Genomic DNA, 22,281 nt, shown 5'->3' on the forward strand with positions numbered 1-22,281 from the left:
CTAATAAGTGCAACACAGTGAAACTAAATTTGTCTTGAGGAGGAAGAGTGAAAGATATCACAGAAAGAAAAAATATCTTGTTAAAATACAAAGCAGAAAAACAGAAGCAGAGCTCAAGAGGGCAGAAGGAGATGGGAAGAAGGCATCACTCACTGAGGACAGCTTCCTGCTTGACCTGTTGTTTGTGATGAAGGATGCTGACTGCAAGCATCAAGATGTCTGGTCTGGATAAAAATTTATTTATTGATTGATAAACCACTCTAGAGGAACAATCTTAGTTAGACTCCTTTGTACATCAGAGAACAGGGATAGGGCATTGAGGAATTTTGCTATTACTACTGATGCCTAAAAGAAAATATATATATATATTAAGAAAGCTCTGTGACCCTTTTTCAGCTGTTTCCTTCAGACATTACACATTCCTGATCAGTGAACAGAGATCAAAGCTTCCTGAGGGCACCTGGAGATGCAGCACTGAGCTGGAGCCCAGATAAGCCCAGTCCCAAGGTATCAAGGAGTACTGGAAGCCCAGGTGAGCTACAGACATCCTAAAGAAACCAGAACTGGAAGCTCTGCCTCACACAGGGACCTGTTATGGGGCAAGGAGCCAATGTGGGTGATATGCACAGTGGTGCTGAGGGCATTTATGGCACTGATGTTGTGCACTAAAGCCCAAGCTCTTTTCTGTTACTCTCAGTTGTGGCATTTGCACAGAAGTTTTACAGCACAGCACACAAACTGCACAGCACACACGTTGAAACAGATCCCTTTTCCTCAAACGTAAAGAGGGTAGATTTAGATCGGCTATAAGGAAAAAGTCTTTTTCCACACATCCTTTCCACAGTGAGAGTGGTGAGGCATTGGCATAGGTTGCCCAGAAGTGCATAGGATGTCCTGTCCTTGGAGACTTTCAAGGCCAGGCTGGACAGGGCCCTGAGCTGTGGATGTCACTGGTAATTGCAGGGGAGCTGGAGTGGATGACCTTTAACAGTGCCATCCAAGTCTGAGATTATGTGATTCCTTACACTGGGAGTTTGAACTAATTTTTTCAGGTAAAAGCATATAGCATATGTCAAGTGGATAATGAGACATTTACTTAGTAACAAAAGCTCTCTCAACCTTCTCTGCAGACTGAAAACATTGCCTTCAAGTCATCTGAGTTGCAAAAGGAAAGGGACGCCTCATTAATAGAGTCTCCACAGCATCTCCTTTAGTCATTTCAGAACATAGGCTTCATTCTCTTTATGACCTTCACAAACATTTCATCACAAATGTTCAGAGAATTATGTAAGGAATACCAATAACAAATCATATTTTTTGTTCACCATCAAAATTATTTCAGTACTGCATAAAGAGCCAATAACTTAATTTAACTCATCCAATGATCATACTTGGGCTTTCAGCTTAGAGAAAAACCAAATCTAAACAGAGAGCATTGCAAACACACACACTGGGTGTATCTTCCAATCTGAGGTTCAAGATGCTTCATTAAACTTGATGATTAATTAGTAGGCCTAACAATTCTCTCTTTGGCAATCTGAAATGAACAGGAATGTTTTTTTCTGGCCACATTCATCCTCTCTGGATTACATAACTATCCAGCACTCCTGCTCTCCTGTGCTAAGAGAGGTTTTTTCAGATTTTTGCACCACTATTCTCATTACTACATTAGACCAAAATAATTAAATGGAATTAAACAGTTAGATGGCTTATGGTATGAAAGAAAGCTTAAGGAATATTGGGGACATTCTTTCTCAATCTGTCGAATTTCTGGTCTCAGTAATAAAGCAAGATCAGATCCAGAGCCGCATCATGGACCAGTATTCGTGGAAAATAACATTACCACTGTTTTTATGATGACTCATATCCTCTGATTTTCAAACTCTCTTGACAGCCATGCTGAGCCACAAACAGCATTAATGTCACACTAGAAGAAAAACGCAAATCCTAAGTGCTATTTCTGAGAAAAGCACTCATAAAATTCATAATCTGCTATTTTCCAGGCTCAACTCTTGTCAAAGGTAGATCAGTAACAAAGTCAATGGGGAATACAGACCTTCAGAACTCCTGAATATAAGCATCACAAAATATAAAACATATTTTGCCACAGAAATAAAAACAAAGTCCTAAAATATTCCATACTGACACTGTCATTGTATGAAAACATCTTTGCATACCACCTTTCTCATGCAGATTCAGTCATGAAAAAATAGAATACGTTGAAGCTAGAATAGAGGAAGCTAAGATAAATTCAATTAGTTGCAGAGTTCTGTTCTTTAACCTTGTTTCAGCAGCAAATAAATTCATCCCTGAGACACTTTCTTTTATACCCTTCCCACATGAAGAAAGATTTACTCATTAACTGCCTCTCAAGCTAAGGAACTGCTCCAAAAGCAGAGCCCAGTACCATGTTGCATTAGCATAGCTGCTGACACTGGCGGGTAATTTAGGCATTCTCCATGCCTTTGCACTGCACATTAACACCAGAACACCCCTGTCCCCCTGAAGCCACAAGCAGGCCCACAGATAGTGTTTATCTACTGTACATGCAAAAAAGAGTTGGCTATGTGTATTTTTTGCATATATTGTTATAGCACACAACAACGTGCTTTGTAAAGCACTGACAAATTTAATAGAAAGCCCAACTAGGGGAGAAATCTGAAAATGCAGGCAGATTTGGTTTGATGCAGTAATAGTTGAACAGAGAAAAATCTAGAAGAAAAAAGAAGTTTTTAAAGTATTTGAAATTGCAGACAAACTAAGCCCGTAATTAAAAGTGTATGTAACATATGTTTGAAACCTGTTCTTCTCAACAAGGGATCTGACTTGGGGAAATGTTTCTTGACTATGTTCTCCAGCATCTTTCCTCTCAATGGAATAATTGCCTTATAGTTTCTCTGGAGATGAGTTTTATCTGACAGGAAGAATTATCAAGAGCTAACAGCAAATGCAACTTTGGCTTAGCAAGTTACATGCCATCACAAAACATTTCTGAATAGAAATACAATCACATTCAATTCCCAGTCAAGATCCGTCAACTAGCTGGATCCAGAAATGCAGCCTTGTTATTCCAGAGAAGCAAAAAAGGATATCAGCTTTGAGACACTGCTGTTTAATGTGACAGACAGATTGTGAAAGTTGGAAGTAAGGCAAGCCTAATCTCAGATACAGGATGAAACCTGAATTTTATATCTCGATCCCATCCGTTGTGCAAATTGATCTGGTTTTTTTTTTTACGTATGCTATCAAAGCTCTTAATTTAAATCAACTATATTTTCATAAGAAATCAATAGGGAGACAGTTTACGTAATTCTAGTTCCTCAGCTCTACCCCCACAGTTGAGATGACTCACAATTCTCAAAGTCCTTTCAGCTTTCAGAGTTATTAGTACTTGCCCATTCAATTTACTGTAGTATTAGTTATACTGAGATGCAAACACCTGCTTTACAGCTGCATAAAAAGTAAGCTACTTGACAGCAAGTAAGGTAAAACCTTGTATAAATTCTGCAAGAAAGAAAAAATCTGGTTTCTAAGGTTTGCTATGCTCCCTGAGGAAAGGGTGAAATGTCAGCAAATTTTAATGACTGCTCTTAAGGGGAAATGAGAGAAATTTGAAGAATTATACTTCCAGATTAAAATACGGCAATCTAAAATTTCTATAGAGCTCTCCTGTCAAACTCCCAAAGCTGGAAGGGCACCCAGTGAAATACAATTCCCTATGACTGCCAACAGCATTTCCCAAGGATTTTGCACATCAGTTGTTAGAGGGTTATATTTTACTAGAGACTGGGTGAAAACTAATCACTCTCACATGGAAAATACTCAAATTTTCCTTCTCCCCCCATTTCCAGGGAAAGTTAAAAATGTTAAGCACAATAATTTATGCCTGCATCCTCATCCAGAGCACTTGAAATATTTCCTGCTACATACTCTCACTATACAGAACCCAAGGGTGTGCAGTCAAGGACAGATAGCTCAGAACTGAGCTGACTCTGGAAACTGGATCGCATTGAGCTACAATCATTCATGATGATCCTTCTTGCATATCTTGCATCAGTCTGGAGAAGACATGCTTGCATCAGTCTGGAGAAGAGGAGGCTCAGGGGAGACCTTATTGCTCTCTATAACTACCTGAAGGGAGGTTGTAGTGTGCTGGGGGTTGGCCTCTTCTCTCGTGTAACTGATGATAGGACTAGGGGCAGTGGCTTCAAGCTGTGCCAGGGGAGATTCAGGCTGGACGTTAGGAAATACTACTTCTCTGAAAGAGTGGTCAGGTGCTGGAATGGGCTGCCTGGGGAGGTGGTGGGGTCACTGACCCTGGAGGTGTTCAAGGAACATTTGGATGTTGTACTGAGGGACATGGTTTAGTGAGAACTGTTGGTGATCCTTGGACTGAATGATCTTTTCCAACCTTGGTGATTCGGTGATTCTGTGAGCCACACAGTCTGGATCTTTCCCTAAGTACCTACAGGCAATTTTTAGAATGATGAGCCTAGTCTCCCTTTGTCCAGTCCAACAGTACAAACAGGAAGGATTAGTGGAAACAAAATTAGTGTTTAAAAAATAAAAATAAAAAAGGTAAGCAGTGGAGCAGCAGCAGCAACAGTTAAAACAGGTCATCCTGATTGGGTGCGGGGAAAACTGCAGCAGTGGTAGCATACCACATTACCCTGGTGTAATTGTGCACAAGCATATGATGGGGAAGTAATAATAAGCTGACTTACTTTCTGTGTGGATGCACAGCCCCTTAGCCAGGTTTATTTTTATTTCATTCATATCAACTAGAAATAATTATTAAGAGAAACTAGACATAGTCCCAAAACCAAAGGAAAGAAACATCAGTGAGGATGTAAAACTACTCTAATATCAAAGTAAGCCTCTGTGCATGAGTATGCATGTGTACAGCCACAAAACACAGAGGATTTATTTAAAACTTTCATCTAGAAGATGCAAAAAGATTATCTGGGAGACCAAAACAAAGCCAACATTTGCTGATTAATATATTTTTATCCTTGACTATACTACCAGGAAAATATCAGTACCAGTTTTTCCATTTTATGTATTTTTTACTTGAGGAAAACACACATATAGCTGCAGCATACTTTAAGAGGATTTGATATCTGAAGCCCACAATGCAGGTTATCCTGAATGTAATACCTCCTATTTATTTCCATCCATTCCAAACTTTTCTTTCTGGTCTTGCTAGTTAGATATAGTTTCTGACAAATTGTTCTTGATAGGCAGAACAAAGCACTTCAGTTTAACATTGCTAGATTTTTATACTTTAAGTTTTCTAGCTGCTTTACACATCTTTTTTTGAAAGGAGAATCAGGATTACATTGTCTGTATTTGTCTGTGAGATGTACAATGGAATTAGGCAGGACAAAAGACCAGTCTCTCATAGCTGTTACAGCCTTATTACAGTACTTGTGTCTAACAGATTCAACTGTATTTAGCATCACATACTAGGGACACTACCCTGGTTACAGTGTGCTACCCTGGGGCATTCCTGCAGCTATTCTCAAATTCACCCAGCACAGTTGGTAAGTCTAATTATATTTAACAATTAGCTTTTACATGAAAATAAGTAACAACAAATGAAACCCAACAGGATGAATCTGCCACATCAACTATTCTCAAAAGATAAATACCCTGGAGCATTTCTAGAATCCTACAAAAGCTTACAAAAGTTTAGATTTTCTACAGAAGCTTCATTTAGCAAGAAAAAATCCTGAAAAATTGATTAGAAAAAAGTATTTATGAATGAGACTGTATGGTAACTGTTGAGTCATAGACTGAACTACTGATTGAGCACCTTGGGGAAAGGACCCAGTCAACCTTAGGAGCACAGGTGAAGGCAATACATTTGTGTGACTGGAAGGGGTGGAGCCTGGCTGCACCTCTCTTAGATGTCATTTAAGGTCTGATGGCCACTGAGAAAGGATTTCTGGTTGGAGATTTTTTTCTTGTGGAGTCTTTCTTGCAAGCCTAGATCTTCAGAGATGGGTGAGCAGTTTTCCTTTGTAACACCACTCCGTTCATGCTAGTCCCTTTGCTGTTATATTTCTGTATTGCCCTTCCACTGCATTAATCTTTCTGATTGTAACAGAGTTTGTTTGTTTGAAACCAAATTTTATGGCACAAACACAAGATAGAAAATTTTACTTGAGTTCTACTCTCTATACAAAGAGATGTGAACTGAAATCCCTAAGAATTAAGCCCCTAATTCCAGTAGTGAAAGCTGAGAATTTCTGGTCTCCCTGTCTGTGTGCTCCACTGTTTATAAAACACTTCTTTATGTGTATTATATATATTCAGCAGAACAAATGATGTCTTATGTTTATTATTATGTATATTATATGCTTATGTAAGTAGTGGAACATAACTATACACATACATATATATGTACACGTATATACATATTCACTGTGGATGCTGAAATTCATCTGTTTTGTAAACTGTTACTTGCATTTACTGTTGTAAGACAAGAAGGAGTCCAACTCAGAGTGATCAGAAAAAAAATACCCAGAATTTCTGCTCTCAGTGGAATTCTACATTGTATCTCAGTTTTAAAATTAGAGTTAGGACTACATGCAAGTCCTCCACCAGACCTAACCAATCACTATGATTTAGAAGATACCCCCTCAGGGGATGAATGATTACTGTAGCAGTGCCTGGAAACTTCTAAGGCGTTAAAGGCTCAACACCCAGAAGTATTTAGTACCTACTGGCAAATAGAGCTGTTTTTGAGATCTTCTCTCATGACTTTTGTTTCCAAAATGGTGTATTATACCTTGTATTGCTCTATGAGTATTTCATTAGCTTTTGAGAAATGCCTGCTTGTGTCTGCTTCAATAGCTTTGTCAAAACCTTGAATTATCTTCCTTAGTTCAGTCAGAAAGCTATTTCCTAGCTAATGTGGTTTATTAGTGTGCTGCATTTCTGGCAAAGCAAGTAGGATATCGAATGGGATTAAGTAGCACAGTCTGGTGTTCCAAAACATCTGGGAAATACTTAAGTTCTGAACCATAGCAACCTCTGCTTTTTCACTGTAGAGCACAATATAATTGGCTCCCATTATGGTGTTTCAGGGAATTCTCAGAACAAATCCCACAAAATCTAAGAGACAGAAATATGTACCATGATTTTCTAGTCAATGTTAGCTTGCTCCAAGTATTTCTGCTGCAAAATGAAAACGTGAGTGGGGAAGCAGTACTATATTTTAAACTTTATGTATGAAAACATTCCTTTAAGACATATCTTGGCTAAGCTATGGTCTTGTGGTCAGTCAGCCTCCAAGTCGTATGCTGAAGAAATGACAGCAGGAAGCCTAGTCTTTGGCGTAACAAAATGCTGCTTTCTTATATAAACAGAACTCTCATGAAGGCCAAATCTTTGTGACAAACACAGCAAAAGATTTAATCTTCATTTACACATTAGTTTTCCTCTTTCTACCAAATTTACCTGCATAAGGCAGAGTTTTTGCCCACACTAATTTGCTTGGAAAGGAAGCTATGAAGATGCTGAATTCACTTCTGGAGCAGCCCTCATTCCTGAAACCAGGGAGGTTCATCCTTGGAGCTTCATAAATCCAATACAAAAAAACTAGAGGAAGACTAAATGAATAAGTAAATAAAATATATAATAAAGACTACAAGGACTGCTCCAAAAGTAATGTCTCTTATTTTATTATGTTGGCCCATTATAACAGAGGTAAATGTTGGTGGAGTGGCAGTAGAGGCTGAAGATGCCCAGCAATATTGTGCTAAATTCTGTTGCCATGCAACAGACTGCTTGCTGAACATTCACAGGGATCAAATAGTGGATCTGAGCACAGTGAAGCTGTGGGTGGTGCAGTTCAGCAGTGGTGACAGCGGTGTGAAGGAACGAGCCATGTTCTGGACAATCATGGGGATTTTTACAAGTGTGGCATGCAGGCTGTTGTTCCTAGGTGGCAAAAAAATACATAGCTAATGGTGGTGACTGCGTTGAAAGAGAGTGTTGAAAGAAAGCTGAGAATTTGGTCTGTCAAATAGTACCATTAGGCTGTTTGTTTCTGTTGTTTCCATGGAAATAAATAATAAGCATTACTTCTAGGGTTACATGTGTAGATCGGTTCGGGGTCAGCGGGTGACTGCTGCTGTACCATCAGTCTGTTGTTCATATGAACTAAGCATTAAGATTTTGAGAATTTTTACTTTTTGCACTATTTCTCCAACTGAAAACTATCATTATATTATAAATGTATATTATACAGATTGGTAACAAGGCATCAAAAGTTTCCACAGAGACATTAAATAGCAGGTGCTTTTATCCTACCTTAATAACTCAAGTCTGTCTCCTTCCTCATCTTCTGTGTTTTTCTGCATAGAGAAAAGAAACGAAGTGTGCAAGACTGGGTTTCTGTTTAAGAGCAGTCTGCATTAATGTTTGGTTTTGTTATTCTTGCCAGTTTTCAGAATAATAAATTATTTCTTGAACACTTCTGGTTCATTTAAATATTTGTAATTCTCCTCATACTCAAGATTGCACACTTTTTTTTTTTTTTTTTTTTTTTTTCTCCTCACAGCCCATTTGAGGGAATAGGAAAATAAGATAATCCTGATAGAAACAGATGAAAAATTGTCATGTTTAAAATATTTTAATGATCACAAAATCAGAGGCATCTTTCTGCATATAATAAAGAAATATGTTGGCTCAGTTGAACAGAAATAAAGGAAAAGTTTACAAAAAAATGCAGATCACAAAGCATACTTGTACATAGCATCTCTTGAGAGAGAGGAGGAGTGAATCAGTCTGTATAAATGGGCAATAAAAGGTTAAAGATATTGGGTTGTTGGGTTTTTGTTTGTTTGTTCCATTGTTTTGGTTTGGTTTTTCTTTCCCCCATTTTCAATTTACAGTAGTAATAAATCCAAACCAATAGGGATACTTTATCTTCTATTCAAAAGAATTTTTTCTTTTTCCAAGCCCAAATTTTCTGGCACCGCTGTCCCCTGCATGCAGTTAGCCTCTTCCCTGAAAATTCTTGACTGTAACTTCTCATATCCCTCTCACATCTTACATACATGAAATCTTTTCTATTTAGGGAACCCACAATTCAAAAGCTATGATAAACTTACAATGGGAAAAACTGTGACAAAGTGGCGATATCAGTTTAAGCAATAAGAAGTCTTAGCTGAATATGAGAAATATCTATGGGAATATGGGAAACTGTAACATAGCCAAGCATCAGGGATTTTAAAAGAGTCTCAAACTATCCAATATTTTTTCCATTTAAGACATGACTAGGGTTCAGCTTAAAAAAGAAAAATCTCATCAGGGTTATTTTCATTTATTTTAAGTGAGAATAGAGTTTTCAGTGAGATCTTGCATTATCTGGACCCAGTAGTTAGTCATATAATTATAAACTGGAAAAAATATTTTTCCTTTGTTATAATTCATTTCTATCCTTTCAGCCTTTGTGGTTTTTGTTTTGTTTCGCTTTCTCAGTGCGATAGCCTAGTCTAGAAAATTAGGACATCACAGACATTCACCATTTTGCAAAATGTGTTATTGTATCTACTTCTATCACATAGTTATTTTCTAGTAATGAAGTACCCATTATCCAGTTAATCAGAGCTACCTGGGAATAGGTTGTCATGCAGAAAAAGTGACCAAGTAACCTTCTTTAAGCAAAGCCTTAAGCAACTTTACAGTAATTATAATAAAAATGGAAAACCTGTGATTTAGGCTCCAAGACAGGAAAACACTCATGCATGTGCTTAACTGTGAGAACTTAAAAATGCCAGGTACTTGCTAAGTATGTTGGAAGAAGTGGACTGCTTTGTTAAATAAAGTAAGAGCTAAATCTCAAACTCATGCACAGAGCAATCAATGCTTGCTAAGAGGCATAGCACTCAACTACACAACTACACTTTCCATTTATTTACATTATTTATACTATTACTGCTCAGGTGCAAGGGAAGGAGATGAACTTAGCCACACTGATAAATAGTATGTAAGAAAGACAGCCTGGAGCCCTAAGTCTTTTAAAATTACAGAATGGCTTGAGTTTGAAGAGACCTCAAAGTACCATCTACTTTTATTTTTAACTCCAAATACCCAAATCCATTGATTAAAAACCTGGCATCACCCACTACATTAGCAATTATCTGACATTGATGTAACTGCGAATTCAGCACTCCTCTGCACTAATATATGAATGAAAACATGCTCTACTCATGGCTAAATATGGCTATAATAATTTTGCTGTTATTTTCCTGTTCTGCTAGATGTGTATCAAAAGCACTATTCAGATGCATGTTACCTTCCTACTCTGTTCTGGTTCCTTCTCTGCACAAAATTTCAGACCTGCAACTTGAAACACTGTAATTCCACTTCATTGTAGCGCTGGAAATGCCTCACAAGGAGGAAGTGTTTGTCCTGCCCAGTTATTGTTCAGGGTGGCCTAGCAGCCAGCTTACTAACCTGCCTCAAATTTCAACTGACACATCTTCTCACAGGGCACAATTATTTTGGCATGCTGCAAGCAAGCTAGACAAATATTTTGGAGACAAGAGAGTTCAAACATTTCCCTTTGGGTCTCTTCGAAAGTTCTTGCTAATACCTCACCTATAAACTTCAGAACTGATTTGTCTTACTGTGCTTATTAGCAGAATGTAACTGACTTTTTGGGGGCAGAAAGTGGATGAATTTCATGACCAGTCTCATTTTTGTGAACCAGAAACACAGGCAATTGCAATGGCATATGGGCTGGTTTATTTTTGAACTCTATATCCAAGTTATTCTTGTAAATTCTTTCAACACCATTAGACAGCAAGAGGTTATTTCTTTTCTTGTAAAAGGGAAAGACTACGACCTTCTGCACTACATCCTCTTGGAACAGACAACACTGTTCTGTTCAGCAAATAAGAAAAAATTAGAAGTACCTGTGCAGCTACTTGTTACTATTTAAGTTAAGTAACGGAGAGGGCAGAAGAGAGTCAGTCCCAGATGGTGCTACATGGGGAAAAGGGTACTGCTACATTAAAGATGTGCTTTTAATTAACTTTTATCTGGATGGTTATAATTAAAGATTTTACCACAGATGTTCCTAGAATAATTACTTTCTACTTTCTTGTGTAGTGCACATTTTAGGAAATGGGCATCGAGATTATTTCTCCCTTCGAATACTTGCTTAATAATTTTAAAATGCCTTGCTTTTAAACGTTTTTACTATCGAGATGTTCTTAATGGTTTTCTTTCTCAGATTCCTACTGGATTTTCCAGGACCTCAGAAAAGTCTTTCAGGTGGCCAGCTGTGATACAAGAAGTATCATTTTATATATATTATGTATAGTATATATAAATATAATATATATATTATATATATATATATGTATATTTTAACAAAATACAGGTTGCATTTTCATTATGCTTGCATCTAGGAAAACCAGTTTATGCAGAGTTCTAAATTTATCTTTGGAGTTGAGAATAAATTGCTCATTTTTGTTTCAGGTGCTCCACACTGGTTCTACTTTCCTTCAGTTTTGTTCCGCATTTATGAAGATAGAGATCTCATTTGTTAACTGCATTTGTATACAGATCTTAGCAGATTATTTTGTTGCACATCAGCTGTTATGTGCATTGGATATAAAAGACTGAGCAGCTACCCTGATTCACACGAAAACTAATTGTGCCTCTCAGTGCATTAACTAGCAATTCCTCAGTTTCCTGTTGACATTCCTTCCAATAATATAGCAACATATTTTGAAGTAGCAATTAGAAAACACAGGCAAAGAGAAGCAGGCTCCTGCTTCACTTGGGATTCAAAGATACATAGGATCACATTCTTCCTTTGAGTTTTAATAAAAGGCTGAACTACGAATTTAGAACAGAATGACTGGGAGATCTGAAGATAAGATTTAATGAAGGGTGGAGAAAAACAGTGCATGAAGCAGAAAGACCTAAGGCAAAGAGTCCTACCCTCTTTCACATTAGATCCTGCCAGATCCACAGCAGTTTTTAGAATGTAAGATGATGGGCTGAAATTTTTCTTAACTGTATGTTATAGCCTAGGATAAATAATAATAATAATAATAATAATAATAACTCAAGAATAAACAACATCATTCATGTTTCTCATACTTTATCTATCATAATGTTATCTTTATACTGAAATAATATTCAGTCAGAACTTTTTATGGGAAACCAAGAGGCTTCTGTAAATAGCACCTCCTGTATCAAAGCAACAGTATCAAATAGCACATATGTTGGTTTCAGTGTAACAGACAGAGGCTAAGCTGCTAACAGCAGATCTGCAGAGAAGTTGGTGCTCTCTCTGGCTATGAAAGCATTAGGGAAGAGAGCTTCCCATTTTCCTCCATCAGAGTACATCAGGGCAGAAATGGCCAGATGGGGACATGGGGATGTGAGTTCACCTGCACTTGCCGGAAGACCAGAGATACAGACCTTCTGGACACAAGTTCTCAATACTCATGCAATTTAAGTGTACAAGAGCAGTTGTAAAGGACAAAGTAGAAATTATGACAGAGTAAATCTAATGTCAACGAATGCCTCCACTGCAGGCTTCTCCAACAAGTCCCAAACCATTTAGTGAATGTATGAACCACTTATGACAATTCAGATGCTCCTATGGCAAATTTAAAATAAATTTAATATTGACAGATGCTAAAAATCCAATTATTGTTGAGTAAGTTACCTTATACATTCTAGTTATGTCTCTTTCCTATAAGGAAATTGGCAAAGGGTTGAGAAAATATTATATATATATATATATATATATATATATATATTCCCATCCTGTCAGTATTTAGAAATAAATAAGGAAAAGGAAGATTTCTCCGTAAGTTTCCAATTGGGACTCCAAATTCTCCCTTATGTTATGAGATTAACACCTTACTTCCTCCAAATTGAGTATCTTGCTGTAACTAGGGGGAAAAAAGACTTTTCTGAAATAATATTTGAGATTTCTATGTATCGGCTTTCAAAGACAGGCAGAAACATTCACTGTCTGTTTATTTAAACCTCAGTCCAAAATAAGACCTTGTTACTGTTGGCTCTTACCAAGCAAGCCTAGAGCATAAAGCTGCTTTTGCCAAGAAACACTGGGATTCTTCCTTGTAGAGTAATTCCCAAGCTTCTGACTGTCTTGTTCCCACAGTTCTTTGTTAGCTAGAGAACTGAGGAAAATGGATTTTGTTTACATAGGAACAGATATTAATAGAGTCCATGGTCATTTCCGTCGTATGCCATACAAGGAGATACAAATTGACCAACATAGATGACACATTTTGTTTTCCTAAGTGGTCACTGAGATAAGCAGGGATAAGACAGAAAATTGAAATTTCACAGGCGATTAATTTTGGGATCACAATGGGGGGGCTAATGAGATGGAAATCACATTAAAAGGAATCCCTGCATCTCTATTTCAAGAATTTTGAAATTTTAGGCTTACACAGAATACATTTGGTGCACATTTTAGCAGTGTTACCTTCTGTCTTGCTCAGAGTGCTAGATGACAGTTCTAGTTATGTTACCAAAGAAAAAAGGGGTACAGAACTCAAGAGCGGATCTGCTGAATGGCTTGTCCCTACCTGGTTCTCCCCATTCCCTGCTCATCTCCTTATTTCAGTGGGGATACTTGCCTGATACATGTACGAATAATTTGACCAGTTCTCTTGCTTATCTAAAATCCTTTTTAAGGCCACTCTTTCTTTTCTTATGCTAAGAAAAAGGGAAGAAAGAGAAATCAAAGCTTAAAGTAAATTACGTTTAATCTTTCCACGCAGCCTGGTTCAAATGCAGTTCCTGACTTCTGCCAGCAGCTTGCGCCGTTTATCTTCCTCGCACCCAGAAACACAAGACTTCAGACAGAGATCTCTCTGGAGTTGCATTAGAGCTGGTGTGACAAACAAGAGGGACAGCACAAAGGCTGTAAAGGAGAGGCATCCCTAGTTTTGATCCACCTCTGGGTGGTCTACTAGAACAAAATGTGAAGGGAAGGCAGGAGATGAACAATGTAAGAACATCTATGTAACAAAGTTCTGCATTCCCTGACAGACCTGCACGAGTTAATGGCCCCCAAAGACATCTTAAACATGCATCTGCATATACTATCAATTATAGAAGCAGCCTAAACAGTTTACAGCCTCAAAAATCCTAAGAAATGAATGGCTTGTGGGGGAAAAAAAAAAAAAAGTTTTGAAATACATTCTATAGTACAGTAAAAAAAGCCTGTTATTGGCACACCCCAGACTCTTTGTGAGTCTTCTCTTTTTAATAACACTGCTCACAACTGTATGTGACACTGTCAAGCCCTCCATACCATACACACTCCATCTGTTCAGCTGACAGACAGGGTCCTTTTTTGAACACCTATGAAACTTCTGCAAGCATTGCTTTCTGTAAACAAAGTGTGGCCGCTGCCAGGAAAACAGCTCATGCAGACAGCTTGGAGACATGGCAATTATCTGGCTTCTCAAGTATGACAGGAGCCAACAAATAATATTCATACCAAAATCCAATCAATATCCAAAATCTTAGAAGTTGAAACAGGTATATTTAAGCTGTCTTCAGGTGCTCAGTATCTAAAAGCAGTATTCAGTATGCAAGTTTAACACAGTAGGTTGTTAAAATTTCTTTTTTGCCCCATTTGCAACATCAGTCTGATCCTGTCCATTCACCAGTTTATGGGCTGACCCTAATGTTTCTAATGAGAATAAGAGGATAGAAATCAATCTTAGAGCCAGTATTACTACTGGCATGAAAACATCCAATGAAAGAAATACTGCACAGAAGGTGTCTGTACTATTTGTACTACGTGCAAGCAAAGCATACCTTTAAAAGAGAGCTTAACATTAGAGATGGAAATACATACAATACTTTCACTCTTTCTCCTGTTGTGACAGATATTTCTTCCCTCCTTTTGTGCAAGAGAACAATGGGGAATTGCTTTTTATTAAGTTCAGAACTTATATCCATTGAACACTGTGGAGAGTGATGTTAACTAGCTATGATCTAGTCCACCACCACTGAATGGAGAACAGGATCAGAAGAACAATGTATTTTCACTGTAAGCAGCATTATGCTGAGAGCCAAGTGGGGAAGCAGGTCTGAGATGTAGTTGTGCTATCCGAATGAGAGATGTTCTCAATCTAGTTTTAATGAGAAAATCCACCGAGAGAAAAAAAAAAAAAAAAAAAAAAAAAAAAGGCTTACAAGATCTGTTGAAACAGCAGCTACGCACTTCCATGTCCATTTCACAAAAGCAGAGGTAAAAGAGACTTTTGCAGCTACTCCAATGACATTGAAGGCTAGAAAATTTGAAATACAGTCGCAGCAAAGAAAATCTGTCTCTGTGGTAGCACTACATGTTAGACCTTTACTGGCTCATAAAGGAAAACCTGAAAAAGAATAAGGAAACACAGTACTCCAGTAGTTCCATAAATAATGCCTCCTATTTATTTCCATGGAAATCACAAGAGAGTACAATAACATTAGTTGAGAGAGCAAATTCTCAGCTACTTTTTAAAACTTAGTCACCACCAGTAGCTATTGATTTTTGCCGTCTTTGAACAAGAACCTGCATGCCATGCTCATAAAAATCTGCACCAGCGCAGGTGATCCACTATCGCAGTTGCCATGCTGAAACATAGCACCCACCTCCTCATTGTGTCAATCCTCATTCACTGGATGGTCTCCAGAAACGTTTAGCAAGTGTCAATGAAAGTCCATGGGTGCCATTTTTTTCTGCAGAGAGGAATGTAATTCTACCTCTCTGCCTCATCCTCGCTTCTGTGTTGGAATTTTGTCAGACTGCCCCTCTGCTGCCAGCTACTGCACAGCAACAAAATGTAATGGAATATTGGTGGGAAGGTTCAGCCTCTATTGCCGTACAATCAACATCTGCCTCTGATGTCGCTGGCCAACATCATAAAATAGGAGGCATTACTCTTGATCAGCCTTCATATGAAAAAAATGCATGCATCATATTGAACCATTAATTCAGCTCCTCCTGCAATATGCTTTTGTCTGTCAATGCTGCAGTTCATAGGGAGTCTATGAAACTCCGAATGCAATTAAGTCTCGGCAGAAACGCAGTTGGAGGCTATAGCAGTTTCTATAGCAACCCGAAAGGCTCAAGACTAGTAACAGGAGATTAACTTTAAGGCAAGATAAGTCCATAAATATAACTCTCATTTACCATTTTGTTTGCTTCCAAAGGGCAACATGTTTTCTATCTAAACAATACAGAAATACAGCCATATGTCCTACTCATTATTAACCAAGATAAAAATAATTTTTACAAACACTCTGTTAGAAAAATTCTAACCATTTCACAGTCGGCAGAATCATCTGAATTTCTCAAATTAATTTGGTCAGAATGGAAAGCACCAAACTTGAATGCAGCCAGAAGATTAGAACAGGGCTGCAAAATACGTAATGCGACAGTCATAATAAGAGAGTGCTGTTGCTGACACACTTATGAACAAATTATCTCAACATATTTTTCTGGATTATGCTTCAGACCAAGTTTTAAGTCTCCAGAAAGACAAAATAAAGAATTTTTGTTAGCATCATTGTCTTTTTTTTTTTCTTTTTTTTTTTTTTTCTTTTTTTAGATACTCTCTCTTCAGTAAGAAAGACAATACTGAAGAAACCTTATCCAGTGTTTTCCCTGGCACTTAAGAGCTGTTATTCAAAAGTTCAGCTGAGTCTGCAGTCACTGTTCTGAACTCCTATCCACCACATATAACAAGCCCACCAAAAACAAGCAAGTGAACAAACAAAACACTAAAAAAAACCATGAAAGAGATTCCTTGACTACTTCCCTGTTATACCAGTTGCTCTGAATCTGTTTTATTTCATCATTTAAAAGGAAATGATAAATGCAAAAATTGTTCAGGGAACATAAGCATATTCTTGTACTGCCTACATATCCTATTGAACTGTGTAATGTAGAGTTAACTCAGACACCTTTGCACTGCATTGGGTTTTTCTTCATAGTATTTGCTAGCATCAGTCTAATGAAAAGAAAATACTACCTTCCCACTAGTGAAATAATTAAGCACATAGTTAATTTACAGTGTGTTCCAAGGATTACAGTGTCTTATCTATCTCAGATAACACAGCTCCCTAGCGCTGACCCAAAGAGTCAAAATTGCACTTTCTATAGAATTCATTATGCAAATAACTGTCTCTTTTTTCTGCCCCAAATAAAGTCAAGGATCAATCACCTGATGAAATGGGCAGAGCAATACTTACCTTCTGGAAAACTGCAGATGTACTACTCATTGCCTGATTCAACACAGCATCCCAAATCTGATTCCTTGTGCTTTGAGGCAGAGATTCAGAGACCACCCAGGCCAGCCTGAGCACAAAGCAAATGGGGTCAATGGATGAGGAAAGATACTCAGACTTAGATAACGTTGCCTTTTTCTCTCTATTCCGTTCTATAAAAAGGATGGTAAAACTACATTCCCTGCAAGGATTTACATTACTGAACTATATCTCCCACCATTACTGTTTGCCTGAGGATTTATCACATGTGCTATTAGACAATTCTTCCTGGGATTCACTTTGAATCACAGAACACACTTCTTCAAAATATTAAGGTCCCTCCTAGAAAAACTAGCAAAAATATAGCTCGGTTGACAGGCTCTATCATCATAAACATCTTTTATTTCTAGTTCTAGCAGTTTTTACTAGCGACATCCACTTTGAATACCCAGCAATTGTGCCATCAATACATATGAGTAGTTTTACATACATATTGGAGTTTTTGGTTGGAATTCTGTAAGTTGTTGCCTTTTTGAGGAAAATAATGGAGATCCTTGTGAAAATTTCAAGAAGCCATTATTATGCAACTCAGAATGCTTATTTCACTTCATATAATGTACTCTCAAGTTCCCACGATTATATCCAAGCACCACCTAGAGTAATGAGATTGACATAGCAGTAGAATTCTCTTCTGCTATGGTGGGAGATCACCAATCATAGATGTGGAGCATATGAAACCAATCAGCTGGTATTTTTTGTCAAAAGCATGGTATCTTTTCTGCCAGAAAAAAAGTCTCATCTTGCAATATGACTTTGAAAGAACTGTGGCTCAGAAATAGTACTCTCTTCTCCACAGAATCAGTCCAAGACTCAAAAAGTAGCTCCACCACATCAATTACACAAACCAAAGTAGAGGTGACACAGGAATAACCTGTTCATTGGCACAGTTGGGCACTGATTCTTTGAAGGCTTCTAACACTTGGATGAAGGTTTTCATTCTTCATCCAGAGTAACAGACAAGCAGTGAAGAGTCTGAAACATGCTAGAATTTCCTCCAACACTCTCTTTCCTAAGAAAAAGCAACTGCAACAAGAACCATACTACCAAACTGTCAGCTGAAGAGTCTGCACTAAAATCTGGCAGTCGCTCAGGAAAGACTCTGGCTCAAAGCCCCTGGAATGATGAGAACTTGTCTGCTTAGAGTGTTCTTTGGAGAGAAGAAAGTCCTGAATCACTTTGAGAGGCACTGACAGTTGTCAGCCCTCAGTACTGTCTAGACTCTGCTGCTTTGGGGTCACGGTGGCAGTGGGCCGCAACTCCTGGGCCATGGGGAAGGTCTCTCTGTTAATGACTGTGAAGCTGCAGCTCTGGTCTTCATGGCAGAGGCAGTGTTGTGCTTCTCATTACGAGATCTGTCTGCTCCTTCCTCTCCCAGCTCCCTTCAAAACAGCCCCAGCCACATGCTAGACACTACAAGCAGTTATTTGTCTTAGTGCTGCTTCTGTATTTTCTCAGTCAGAACATTAAACTTCAAGGTGTCAAGTTTAGGTACAATAAAGATCATCAGAAAGGTTGTTTTATAAGCTAAAGCAAGAAACTCTCTGACAATGTCTCCCTTTTTGGTCTCCTGCAGAACTCATCAGAATGTGTCAAATGAAGGGGTAGCCCTGGGTGTAACAAGGCAAACTTTGCTGAGGCTTGTGCAGTCCCCCTAGTAGGACTGACCCAGAAAGAGGGGTGAGACAGAAGGCAGCCAAAGACAAACCAGCCTGCACTGCAGCTAATAAACTCATGTTGTTTATTATTCATGTTTCAGAGGAAGGTTGCTTGTGGCGACTTAGTTTCTCAGACAAAGGTTAAAAGCCACGATCCTTCCCAGAAAGGTCTCTCAAGCATGAGCCTTCTGTTCTCTTGAGGCAGGATGGTGGTCTCTTTCGCTTTCTGTTTTCACCTGGATAATTAAACTCCAAATGAAAGCAAACTACTAGAGGGGAGCAGGAAAGCTGGAGTTTGTCCAGGTAAATATCGGCATATAACAACTGCAAGTGATCTTGTGTTTCTTTCTCTGGGAATGGTTCACAAACTGTGTTTGCAGGCTTCACCTCACCACCTCTTAAATGCAGCTGTCTCGGAGGAAATATGGTGCTTATTTAATAGTCCTCAGAAATATCACAAAACAGCTTAGGGCAGGAAGGAAGAGAAGAATATCATATTAAATTAAAACTGCACAAAGACAAATTTAGGGAAACAGAATGTCATTACCCAAATTGGACTGTGGTCAAGACACTAACACCTTTGATATTGAAGAAAAAAAAAAAAAGAAAAAAATGCTCTAAGAGCCATCAAAATCAGAAAGAAAAGAGGCCTCACTTTCAGTCTGTCTTCTGAAGGTTGGCACCTCAAGCAGCAAAGTGCCCATTAGCACCATGCCAGGCTATTGATTCAGTACCTCCTAAGAAGGAAAAAGGCCACTTACTGAAGAATATACATAATTCAAGCTAAAAAATGAACTACTTTCATTGTGAAATACAGAGTTCTCATAGCAGTGTTTCCCCAAGAATACACCGTAGCCAAAATAATGGTTTGCATTTCACCTCCAAAGAATTTCACACAGGTCAGCCTCTAGAGCCAAATAAATACATTATTTAGTGACTTTGCCATTTTATTGCTGAATATTTCATTGGGTTTGTTTACAACCATTTCTGTTTGTGCTAAAAGGAAGTGCCACTAAATGCCATTTGTACTGCTGTTGACAGAGAAAAGTATGGCTGCCAAAGACAGAAATCCTAGTCGTCCTTGAATTTTAGCAACTTGTAATTCCTTAAGGCTCTTTATTAAAAGTTGCATGTTGCCATCTAGTTTGTGTTCAAAAATACAGTTACTATGCATCTGAATCTCTTGTATTTATTTCTTAGCAGGACAATCCAGTTTTCCCGAGTGCATGCTAAATGATTCATAACATCCAAATTGCAGAGTGGAGATTTAATGACTTCCCTTTTAAGACTAAATACTATTAAGCAGTTGCAAAAGTATCTTGTTCTGTTAAGTCCTCATGGCAGCAGCTTCTACTGCTTTTACATGTTATTTGTACCTCAGAGCCAGTGCTTCCACCAATATGCTTTCATGAGTATCCGCATTAAGACAGAACATTTCAGAGGAATATGTTACATAGCAGCATCACTATGCAGAACTTGTATGTATTTGCTCCACAGTTAAGGCTGAGACTGACTTTCCGTTATAAGCCCAATAAATTCTTCAAGGGCCATGACTCAAAACCCAAAACCTATTTAAGTGTTAAATGCTCCCTCAGTGTTTTTTTTTCCTCATGACTTAATCTAACTTAATTGCAGTTCTAAAAACTTCTGTGAGGCTGAATTACAGGGGTCTAGTTTAGGGCAGCTCTGAAAGATGATGCCACCGAATGACTGAGAATTCCGTGTTGTTAGCAAAGGAAAGCTGGTGAGCTTGCTTTTCTTTGGGGGAATGCTAAGACTTAATGATTACAGTTGAAAATACACCTATTTTTTCAGACTTTTTTTTCTAAGGTCTCAAGTAGCATCTTACAGGCTGGGCTGTTAAGCGTTGTCTCAGGAGAGGAGAGTAAGTGTTTCTGACTTTCCTGGGCCTTACTTTACATGCAGAAGTCTACAGTGAGTCAAAAAAAAAACCTGCAGAATATAACAAATACAGCCAGCGTGTACGCATAAAATCAGAGGAAAGAAATCTTCAATTGAAAACTGGCTGTGGGCTGTTTGTAGGTTTGCATGGGTCCTGAATAAGCGGACACCATTAAGTACTCCTTTTTGTATAGATAGTACAATATTTGTAATTTATCATGGGTGAGAGGTTTCACTCTCTGCAAGATAACATTCCTGAACTTTTAGTAACTCTTGTCAATGCTAGGTACATTTAAGAGTCCTCACAGAATCACAGAATCACAGAATGGCCAGATTTGGAAGGGACCTCAAGGATCATGAATCTCCAACCCTCCTGCCACAGGCAGGGCCACCAACCTCCCCGTTTAATACTAGACCAGGCTGCCCAGGGCCCCATCCAGCCTGGCCTTGAACACCTCCAGGGACGGGGCATCCACAACCTGGGCAGCCTGTTCCAGCACCTCATCACTCTCTCTGTAAAGAACTTCCCCCTGACATCCAACCTAAATCTTCCCTCCCTCAACTTAAAACCATTTCCCCTTGTCCTGCTGTTATCAACCCTTTCAAAGAGTTGATTCCCCTCCTGTTTGTAGGCTCCCTTTAGGTATTGAAAGGCTGCAGCCTTCTTTTCTCCAGGCTGAGCAAAGTCCAGCTCCCTCAGCCTGTCTTTGTAGGGTGTTCCAGTCCCCTGATGATTCTGTGGTTCTCTTCTGGACCCTCTCCAGCTCACTGTCTTTTTTGTCCTAGGGGCTCCAGACCTGGACACAGTACTCCAGATGGGGCCTTACAAGAGCAGAGTACAGGGGAACAGTCAACTCCCTGTCCCTGCTGGCCACCCCTCTTCTGATGAAGCCCAGGATACCATTTGCCTTCTGAGCCACAAGGGCACATTGCTGGCTCATGTTAAGTTTTTCATCAATCAAGTTCTCAACTATGGCACCTCCATGAGAAGAAATGTAAGCTTTTTAAATCAATTTTTTTCCTTGTGAATATAAAATGATAGCAAGCCTTTCTCTCAATCAGATAGGAATTTCACTAATTCCAGCCTTCTCAGTGATCACAGATGAACCGCAAAAAGATGCACTGTAAATTTCTCATTAGACAAACAGCAATTTCTCATTCTGCATGTAGTCTTCATTAAGATCCTGTATGTCACCAATTATGCAAGCATAATTAAACAATGAGTGAATACATCCACAGTTGCAACTCTCCTTTGTCTGTATCACCCAATTAGAGCGTATGTATAGAAAGAAAACCAGTGATCTGATGCGGTAGCACAGCATGCAGATGGAGATATGCATGCACAAGACAAGTCCAGACCCCTTCTGCATGTTGTCATTGC

General features: G+C 38.6%; 1 protein-coding gene across 1 annotated transcript in view; it reads right to left on the reverse strand.

Annotated features, from left to right (window-relative positions):
- Window positions 1-22,281, reverse strand: part of FAM13C (family with sequence similarity 13 member C) — a gene marked incomplete at both ends in the record, with an annotated part of 134,349 nt that overhangs the window by 72,320 nt on the left and 39,748 nt on the right. The window contains 2 exons of the mRNA XM_079535880.1: window positions 8,320-8,363; window positions 13,650-13,728. Of these exons, the coding sequence (XP_079392006.1) occupies window positions 8,320-8,363; window positions 13,650-13,728 (123 nt within the window). The remainder of the gene's footprint in view (window positions 1-8,319; window positions 8,364-13,649; window positions 13,729-22,281) is intronic.

This window comes from Tetrao urogallus (genome assembly GCF_951394365.1).
Source record: "Tetrao urogallus genome assembly, chromosome: 5".
In the NCBI taxonomy this organism is placed as follows: domain Eukaryota; kingdom Metazoa; phylum Chordata; class Aves; order Galliformes; family Phasianidae; genus Tetrao; species Tetrao urogallus.